Source organism: Cyprinodon variegatus, unplaced genomic scaffold, assembly GCF_000732505.1.
Source record: "Cyprinodon variegatus isolate N-32 unplaced genomic scaffold, C_variegatus-1.0 Scaffold109, whole genome shotgun sequence".
Lineage (NCBI taxonomy): Eukaryota > Metazoa > Chordata > Actinopteri > Cyprinodontiformes > Cyprinodontidae > Cyprinodon > Cyprinodon variegatus.
In genome coordinates, this window is record NW_015150562.1 from 699,997 (window position 1) to 710,352 (window position 10,356).

General features: G+C 36.9%; 2 protein-coding genes across 3 annotated transcripts in view; both read right to left on the minus strand.

Moving 5' to 3' along the window:
* Positions 1-2,254, minus strand: part of eftud2 (elongation factor Tu GTP binding domain containing 2) — a 16,884-nt gene extending 14,630 nt beyond the window's left edge. The window contains exons 1-3 of one of the 2 annotated variants that reach the window (XM_015374861.1): positions 2,101-2,254; positions 762-877; positions 524-686 (exon numbers count right to left, since the gene is read on the minus strand). In XM_015374861.1, coding sequence (XP_015230347.1) covers positions 524-686; positions 762-866 — 268 coding nt within the window. In that variant the 5' untranslated portion in view covers positions 867-877; positions 2,101-2,254. Of the gene's footprint in view, positions 1-523; positions 687-761; positions 878-2,100 lie in introns of those variants that run through there. The other variant, XM_015374862.1, reaches the window with a different exon arrangement.
* Positions 2,255-5,911: 3,657 nt separating this feature from the next.
* Positions 5,912-8,178, minus strand: phospho1 (phosphatase, orphan 1). Its single transcript, XM_015374751.1, has 2 exons — positions 8,096-8,178; positions 5,912-7,420 (listed from the first exon to the last, which is right to left on the minus strand). Exon 2 carries the CDS (start codon positions 7,380-7,382, stop codon positions 6,615-6,617), a length of 768 nt encoding a protein of 255 aa, XP_015230237.1. The 5' UTR covers positions 7,383-7,420; positions 8,096-8,178; the 3' UTR covers positions 5,912-6,614.
* Positions 8,179-10,356: the final 2,178 nt, after the last annotated feature.

The window sequence follows — 10,356 nt, forward strand, 5'->3', positions numbered from 1 at the left end:
AACTAATCTGGGGGCTCTTGATTCTATATTTACTGCATGTAGTCTTTATGTTTCCTCTTTCATTTTGATTAAAAAAACCTCGTCTCTCCTGCCTCCTACACTATAAAAGTGATAACTCATGATACTTTCTGATCTCCTATAATTTTAATACCTAAAATAAAATGTCACTGTACATGAGACAGCATATTGAAAATGCAGATTTGATGCTGTTGTCAGCAATTGGCAGATATTTATTTTTGTGATCTGCTATCGCCGATCAGTTCCCTAAATACTGACCAGTGCATGTTCATTAAGCTTTTATCAATCAGTCAGGCTTCATTTAGTTACATTCAGAATCTGCTGAAAGGAGGGTCTAACAGGGTATAAAGAGACAGAGGCTGGTCACCTTGAATTTTAGTAACTGCAAAATATGGTCCAAGTTTAAAGATGGTGTACAAAGTACTGTTTTTTTTTTATTTGCTTTAGCAAAAAAGAGTTAATTTTCCAAGATGCTTTGCTTCTATAAACATTAAATTCATCTTACCTGTGAGAGGTTGCGTGTCTTCTTCCTGGACAATAGTTTCCACTTCTGGTCCATAAACCTCCTCTGCTGTGGGATAGTACTTCTTGTCCTCGTGCAGGACCACCTCCATGCCGGGTACATTCTCATCCTCATCCGCAGGCTCGTCGTCTTCATCTTCATCTCTCTGTAAGATATCAAATCCATGGCAGGTTTCTACTAAAATCTTTAACAACTACAAGCAAGATGAAATTGATAGTACCTCGTCAATGTCCCTGTCCTCTGCATCCAGATCATCTTCATCGTCGTCAGAGTCCAGCTCTGGACCGATGTAATTACCAAACTCGTCATATAGATCGGCCTCCATCTTCTACAAAACTGCAAAGGATATCAAATATTTCACTGAGTTCACCTTAAAGCTAAAATAGCATCTCTGAAGAGGTTTCTGTCTTAAAAATGTACAGTTTGTTACTTAGATAATTGACACCAGGATAAGTGATGTTCAAACTGTTCCCACTTGAAATATGAGGAATATTATGTACTATTTAGTCAAATTTAGCAAGTGGTACAAATTGTGGAAAAAAACATGGCTGTAAAAACATGCAAACAAGTGGTAGGAGTTTGTTGGCGTCTCATATTCGAACTATTGTAAAAATCTTAAGAAATATATCTTAAGATTCTAATAACATCTTATTCACAGGTGATTATTGGTGAGATTACTAAGTCATGATTCAGCCATTTAAAAACCTTAATTTTCTTGTAATGCTGCCATTACTTTGATGATTTAGATTGTATGCTTCAGGTCACTGTTCAGTATCTTATCAATCCAAGAGGGAAATTAATCTAATTGTAATGCCAGTTCCTCTTGAGCTAAAATACTCACAACATGCATCCATCTTAAAATAAAACTAATTTCCATTTAATGTATCAACAACCCCATAACATGATACTGCCACCACCATGCTTCATATTGTGCCTAATGATATTTGGCTTTGGTAATACAGATTAACAACGTTTTGGTTTGGTTTCTTTTATAAATGTAGAAAACAATCAGCTCTTGTGCTTTATTTCATGCAATTAAATTGCATTTTTAGGAATTCATTTCAAACGACTGAAATAAATTATAAATGCAAAGGAGTGCAGATTTTTACAAGGGATGGTTGCATAAAAACTAGGCGCCTGTACTTATTAAATAAGATAAAGGAAATGATAAGCTTAAAGATCAATTTTATTACATAAGTCAGGATCTTTGTGTTCACCGTTTAAAAAGATCGATGTTTTTGGAGCAAAATAAAAACAATTGAAGCCTGATAGAGACTTAACCACAACAGCTAATGCTAACACCGAGTGTCGTTAAGGGTTGAGGATATAGCATCCCCGGTGTTTAATTCAAGGAAGTTTCGAGAGAACAATAGCAATAAGTTGACAAAAATTTTATATAATCTTCATGTTCGCGACAAACCAACAATAAACTGAGCTATTAGGTAAGTAATTCAAGGGACTACAAGCTACGTAAAAGATACGTTGCAGTTCAGCTAGCTAGCGAGAGCTTCTAGCTCTTATATAAATAATAAATGCAAAAACATAATAAAAACACGCACCTGTGTTTTGATATAAAGCGGTGAAAAGTGTAGATGTTCCCAAACAATGAGTTGAATATAGTAATAAGAAATCAAATGCTCATTCAAATAGCGCCATGCGCGTGAGACGCCGCTGTTGTATTTCTTCTTCGTGGGGCGTATATCGGCGTGTTTGGCTTCGTTCAAAGGACATTAGCGACACCTACTGGACTGGAGTATAGACAGGACTTCAACTCAAACCAGAATCAGCAGATAACAGCAGGGGCGTGCACACATAGACACTAGGTGGTGCTAAAGCACTAGGAAGTTTGCCCTCTATCAAAGAAAATGCCCTTTTGAAACTCGTTTTTTTATTATTATTATTATTAATATTATTAAGATTAAGATTTTACTGAGGTCGGTTTTGAAATGATCTTTTGAAAACCTGAGCCATTAAAAACGACTGAAACAATGCCCCGAAATGACCGACCTACTTGCGCACACCACCAACCAGCCTCTCTCTCTTCCTTTGTCACGTGAACTCGCTCGGTCGCCCGCAGGGCATGCCAGATGCACAGCATCATAGCAGTTCAGTAGCGTCTTCAGATAGCAGGAACGGTCGCTGACAGGCTGCTTCTCCCGTCCCCCATTAGCAAGCAGAATCATTTTGTTGTGCATTAAAATGTCTCATTCAGCAGCACCAAACACGCATTTTGCCGACTGGTCACCAGATAAACTAGTTGTCTCCTTGTAAGATGCTATTTTACTTTTTATATTTTGTATCCATATTTTTTATCTTAAGTGTATACATTAGTCTATTTTATTGCATGACGTATACCCACAGTTTTTAGATATTTTTATAATTTTATTTACCTATTCCATATTATATGTTTCATGTTGCACGATTGTACCATAAAAAATTCCTAGTTTGTGAACTCCTTCACTAACAATGATTCTGATTCTGAAAGTTTTACACTGTAGCCCAAGTCAATGACAGATAACGTGAGGACGACCACATAGGCTACAAATAATTTTGGTAGGGTTTGCAATTGCAAATACGGAAGAGGATTAGGGCCACTGAAAAAAAAAATAAGTTAACTGATTTTTAAATTTTATTTCAGTTTAGTATGGGAAAAAAGTCAGAATGCTGACTTTAATCTCAGAATTCTGACAATAAAAAAGTCAGAATTCTGACTTTTTTCCCATGTTAAACTGAAATAAAATTTAAAAATCAGTTAACTTTTTTTTTTTTCAGTGGCCCTAATCCTCTTCTGTACAAATCTATGTGTTAAGACAAACGTTTTCTGTTGTATAGGTTTTGTTAGGCAACATAAATTAACACACTTTGGTCTCTTTATTGTCTTAATTGTATATTGATTTAGTAATTGCAGCACAATGCCAAGAAAGGAGGGTTAATCATATTGAAAAATCTTAAAAGCTGTTCACATTTTATTTTTAAGTGGTTTGTGCAGCAGGTATTAAAATAGCTATTATTTTGTAGGCTACCATAAATCATATCCACGTGACAAGACTTCCAGTCATGTTGCCCTAATAGCCCATTATTTAAACTAATGTGGCATATTTGTTAAAGCTATTATTATTATTATCATTATTATTATTGTCATGATGGTTATTATTAATATATTGTAGCCAGTCACAGCAGGGAAGCTCTATACCATCAACATCTACCAGGACAGGAGATGAGGAAGAGTTCAGGGAAGACACAGAGACAGAAAAAGACCAGGATGAGGGAGAACAGATGGGTGAGGGAAAACAGGGAGATGAGCCAGATGAAAGAAGTATGCTTTAGTCTGTTCTGTTGGTGATGTGACTTTTTTCCATTGAAAACTCACGTTTAGAGAATGTTACAAATAAAAGTCAAATTTCATTCAACATGCGTTTATTTTTTTTATAATTAAGTGTTACACGTGCGCTAAAAAGTGCCCCCCCCCCTCCTGAGCACCTGCCCCCCAAAATGTCTGTGCACGCCTCTGGATAACAGTTTTGTATATGTGTGTGTGTGTGTGTGTTTTTTTTTCCCAAGACACAAGTTAATGTTATATTTCCATCACATAAATTTAAAACCTCTATTTTGTATAATATTTTTTTCCTAACCTGTATCTTGTCTTGTTCAAGTGCTTTGCAGACCATGAAAACATACTGAGCAAGAATACAAGGATAAAATAAACCTGTGAGATGTTTTTCACTTATTTTCAGTGTCTTTTGTGACTTTTCATGAGACATGTTCAATGTATTGTTTCTTTTTTCTGTTTTATTAACATGTCTTTCTGTGACATATATTCAGTGAATTTACCTATCCCCATATGGGTAAACCTTATACTGTTTTTTTGTGTGTGTGTTTGTTTTTTGTGTGAATAGTATATTGGACTTGTTACATCTGACTCAATAGGATTTATGTGTTTAATTACTTAATATCTTATTACAAGCCACTGATTTCACCACGTTGCATTTCTTATTGCCCACTCTTCATAAAGAACCGATCATCTAACTAATAGGCTTGTTTTTTCCGCAATTTTAAAATCATACAAGCAAGTATAATCATCACATATAAATTGAAAAGGTTTATAGAAAGGTCATTGAGTGGGAAGTGCTTATTTCTTGTGTTTTCCTCATATTCCAGTTTTCTTTTCTTTTTATATCAAAATTTTATCACTGACAATACCATGTGCAGCACCTTGACAATGACAATTAAAGTAATAATTATTATTATATATTTATTCAGGAGTATTTATCAAAGCTAAGCTACAACCTTGTGAAGTTGCACATGACATAGTTTTGCTAAATGTCACAGCTTTTGTGCAAAGAAAGTGTCACAGGCTCAGGGTTTTATTTGTATTTGTCTGAAGAATAATATTATAGCCAGTGATGCAGATGTCTGTTTAATGAGTAATTAACATCATACAATACCTTCTTTTCTCTCATGAATGTGCTTTAGAGGTGGACCAACATTGAAATGGGATAAAATGAATAAAAAAAAAAACAAACTGAAATGTTAGAACTTTAAATATACAGTCATATGTTTATATTACTGTTTTTGTGTATATATTTTTTTTATTGTTTTCAAGGCTGTACTTAAAAAATGTTTTGTTTACACTTGTTCACAAAATGACAAAATAAATCTGTCTAAGTCTATTTCTACAAGTGAAAAACTATTATAATAAAATAGAAAAATAAATAAATAAGGTGACATACATCCACTCTGTGTAGCTTCAACATTGCTTTTAATATTACTGTTTTGAAATAAACTTACAACTTTGATTTAAGTGTATGATTATTAAAATAGCAAAAAGGAAAACATTTTTCTACAACACAAAGCACATATTTCCACTACTAATATGTTGAAATGCTGTCAATTTTTTAAATAAATAAATAAATTTAGAAAATGGAGATTTTAGTCTGCAAAAGAGATTTGTAGTTATCCATCTCGCCGCTAGATGGCAGTAAACAGTCTGTGTCAACTGCAAAATAACATAAAACGTTTGGAGGTTCTGCAAAGTAAAACTAGTCTACATATATAAATGATCAAAGATCCACTGGACTAAATATGATAGATATATATTATTTGATCATTTCTAAGTTTTAAACAAACCCCGTATTCAATATTTTAAAGGGAATCTGCTATAATTACTTTAGATTCATAAAGCTTGTTTCTGATTAGTGAGGAACTGGACTTTTACCACTAAATAAGTAGGCTATATATGCTATGCATTTAACAACAGTATGTTGATCTGAACTTACAGCTCAATCAATGTCTTAATATTTAAAAAAATTTTTCATTTGATAATATTAGAACATGAAAAAAGATGAATAAAGAACATTCTTCAGACACAAGCACTGTTTCAGGTTATGGCTTTATTCCTGCTGGTGGTATTTGGTCAGTAGGCTGGACCAACACAGAAAACATACATAAAGATGACAGACAAGATACAGATATTAAAAAATAACATTTCTTTTATAATACAAACATCTCTAAATTAGACAAACTCTAGACAGAGTGATTATAAAACAGCAACAACATAATAATTAAAGCATAGTTTGGTCAGTTTTAATGCCCTTCACCTTCAGTTGGCAGTGTTGTCAGACTGACACTATAATTTAAAACAAAATTCACGTTGAAAATGACCTGTAAGTAAAATAATACAATTATGAAATTGAGAATAAACCAACAAACTATCTTTCAAAACATTTAATTGTTGCAAATGCAAACATAAATAACTTTATTCCATGATAATTAATACATAAACAGTAACATGGCTGCTTTATTACTGGAATACCTTCAAACTCCCTGATGTTTTCTTTACTAGAAGAAGGTAAAGATTTTTAATTTTATTTTTTTTTATACTCCCTTTAGGTTTTTGAGAACTCCCCCTGAACCTTGTGCCAAATTAACTTCAACCTTCAACTTTATTCGCAGGTGTTTTGCCTCAATTATTTGACCTGAGAGCATCTCTTTAAAAGTCTGTTTACTGAATTTATCAATTTCTGGAACTTTATCTAGGATTCCTCTGCTAAAAAGTTTAATTTATCAATTTCCTCTACTCCGCCACTAGTTTTCTCAGCCGCGTAATAACTTCCTCCGCGCTGACCCAGGGCACCGTCACCGCCTTGAACTCTCCAGGCATGGCTTCGTGGGTCTCCGTGATGAGCCGGTGCATGGGAAAGTCCCTCCGTGGGAAGGCTACGTCTCGGGGCCCCAGCGCGAGCGCAGGGCAGAAGTCGTTGGCTCCATCCCCCACATAGAAGATCCTCTGGTAAGGTCGGCCGCGCTCCTGCGTCCTGCGCGCCACGTAGTCCCTGACAACCACCTGCTTGCACATGTTGTCCGGGCACCGCTGGCACTCGTGGGAGTGGAACGGCCTCAGCACCAGTCGCCCGTTCTTGTTGAAAGTGGCCGGGTTGGTGAAGATCCGATGGAAGAGCTGGCGCACCCCGGCGCGTCGGAGCCAGGATTCAATGAAGAAGGTGTTTGCGTCGGACACCAAAACCACCTCGAAATCATGCGCCGGCCGGGTGCGCAGGAACTGGAAGAGGTTCAACATGCCGGGGGTGGCGGGGATCTTCTCCATGATGCTGCGTAAGTCGCTCTCTGTGACGCCCTGTTCCGCCAGGTAGGCCAGGACGCGCTGCATGTACTCATTGTAGCGGCCGGGCTGATAGGTGTCCTTCAGCCAGCCGGGCAGGTGCTGACCCGGGGCGGCCTGCACCACCATGTCGTCGCTGGTTTCATCCACGATGGTTTCGTCGAAATCAAAGAAGATTAGGAAGCGTTTATTGGAGGAGATGGAACCGGAATTGGAGGCCATGATCTTTGCGCACCGGGACCTTTGGTGATCCTGTTTGCCTGAGGGAAGAAAAACAGTTTAAAATCAAATCCGCAATGACTGATGATGTCACCAAAAGGTGTTCATGTGTTGCCTCCACCACTGCCCCACTATTTAGGATAATGCATCATAAAAGCATATAAAAGTATGCATTAAAACTTTTATTAGAAGAAGACAACCAATGGGAGCCCCAGGCAAACTACATTTCCCAGTTTTAGGCAAATATCATAGCCTACTTTACAAAAATGCAATTAAAGCAGTTCAGCCGGGTCACATCTGAGATTTTGATGCTTAAAATTAGGCTAAGTTACCTGAGTTGCAGGTTTTTTTTTTTTGGACTGGAAAAAGCCTAAAGGCTAAATTGGTGTAATGAGTTAAACAAGAAAGCAAAGGAAAACGTTATTGCGCTCTCAATTAGCGCTTAGAGCTCCAAATAATGCCTCTAAAATACACCTTATAATCATTTATAAGCTATCTGGAGTCATCTAAACATTATATCAACCAATTCACAGGAAACATCATCACAGGTCATCCAAACTGGACAGTCTACCTCTTAAAAAGTCAGTGGGTTATAATAAATAGTTTTCTAACGCATAATCCTTGTTATTTTTCTATCTCCAATATTGAAAAGATATGTTAAAATGTTTATAGGTTTAAAAAAAAAAAGAAAGAAGAAGAAGCTATAAATGCATCACCGGCACTGGTTCCGATCCGCGGCGGCTGGTCCGATCCGGTGTGGTTGGTAACAGGAGGCGGCAGAGCTCTGGTTCACGCGCTTTTATGTGCAGAGCCGCTGAGCGCGCGCCCGCGCCTTCAAGTCCGCCCATTTAATGGCAGCCCACAGGGCGCGTTCACGACACGTTCATCAAATGACAGAGTAGGTTGGAGTAAAGGAAGGGAAAATGGGAATGTTCTGTTTGCAGAATATTTTACATATGAAGAGCATTTTTCTCATATCGCTCAAGGGGCCACATTCGCTATATTTCTTGTTCAGGTTTAACTCAGATTACAAACATATCAGATCTATCTGTTTGTGAAACATTCACAAGCCATTTCTAAATGATTTAAACACTTTAAACTTCACATTTAGCCAACCTTGAATGTATTTGAATGTGTTTTATTTGGAAGCAGAGCGTAATCGAAAAGTGGACGGAAAAGGATTCAGACTTTTATTTGGAAAGGTTTTGACGATTTTAAACAAATATAATCTTAAAACCTGAAGTGTGGCATCATCTGTATTCTTCCAGATTCATTTTGGTGCAAGTCTGGAGATCACCTTGCCTTTCACATTTAGAAAGGAAAATATTTACCCATTTCTTCTTTTAAAATTTCCTTTAGGTTGAATAAGATAGCATCTGTTACCATCAATTTACAAGTATTGTAAAATATTTTTCATTGTTTTTTTTGCTTGACTTTTACCAGGCCATTGTACAATGGCGTAACGACACAACAATAGGCCTGTAAGCAACATTATCTGGGTGGGCCCTATACGAAGTACAACACAGTTTGAAACATATTATATGAGTGTATTTTTTACCAGCCGTCTAATGAACTATACACAGTTATTAACATAGTAATTAAAAGCACCACTGTCTGCTTTGCTATTGGTGTCGTGTTTAAACGGCTCACCATCATGTTGAAATCTGCCATATGTTGGGGTATAAATATGGTCCGGTCAGTCAAACTAGTATCAGGTGGTTGTAAGAGGAATTTTTCGCACCATTACATCTGCAAAGAGACGTCCTAGACTACAATTGCATAGGGGGCCAACTAGGGGCCCCTAAGCAACTGCAGTCTCTGCTTACCAACAGTTACGCCATTGCCATTGTATCACATAAGCATATTTTCCTGTAAACCATTTAGTTCCATTGGCTGTATGTTAGAGTCCTCCCTCTGCTGAAAAGTTTAAATCTCTTATAGTTTCAGGTCTTCTGCAGCCACCATAAGGTTTTCTTCCAGGATTGCCCTATAATAAGCTCCATTTACCCTTCAATAAACCCTCACCAGCTTTCCTGTGTCTACTAAAGAAAAACATCCCCACTGCTGGTCAAAATAAGGCCAGAAGATGATATTTTTATTACAGAGCAGCTTCCTTCAATTTGTTGTGTCCCTTTCATCACCTGAGCTGTTCAGACCATTGCAGCTCCTCAAGAATTTCTTTTCCTTCCATATCTTAGAAGACCCTATTGCCTTTTTGTGTGACTAATTGAACATTATCTTCAAAATATTGTTTTAACACTTTTAAAACCTCCCTAAAATCCCCAACCTGCCTGCTTTCTCCTTGGTCTTGATAAGGATGCATGTTAATTAGTGTCCTCTAAGAAACATTTGAAGCTTCCAAAGAAAATAGAGAAGAAAATGGAGAAACTGTATTAACTTAAGGGTAAAGGCTGGAAAAAAAGGACCTGCATACTTTATATTTGTAGCGTGAAATAAAATCAACAATCATTGGTTTCCAACAGCAGAGTTATGTAAATAAAGGAAATGTACTTTTATTAGGAAAAGATGAAATAGAGCCAAAAAATACCCTTTTGGTTGCATGAGCACAAATATAAAAGATAACACTTTCAGAAATGTGTGATGAAAAGGAAAAATTTGATTGGCAGAATTTAAGCAACCTAATAAAATCTGTACATGATCCCTGCTCTAGAAAAGTTATAGATGTGTGGCATTACTTAGAAATGCATCTTTTAGTTGATAAAAAAAAAAAACTATCCATTTCTATCCATCCATTTTCAGACACACTTAATCCCAAGTGGGGTCAAGAGGGGTGCTGGTGCCTATCTCCAGCTGTAGACGGATGAGAGGCGGGGTCCATCCTGGACAGGTCACCAGCCCATCTCAGGGCAACAAAGAGAATTTAGAGAAGCAAATTAACCAATTAACAGTCATGTTTTTAGACTGTGGGAGGAAGCTGGAGTACCTGGAGAGAACCCAGGCATGCACATTCCATGCA

Excerpts from the sequence above, each read along its gene's own strand:
- phospho1 (XM_015374751.1), bottom strand. The coding sequence starts at position 7,382 with ATGGCCTCCAATTCCGGTTCCATCTCCTCCAATAAACGCTTCCTAATC.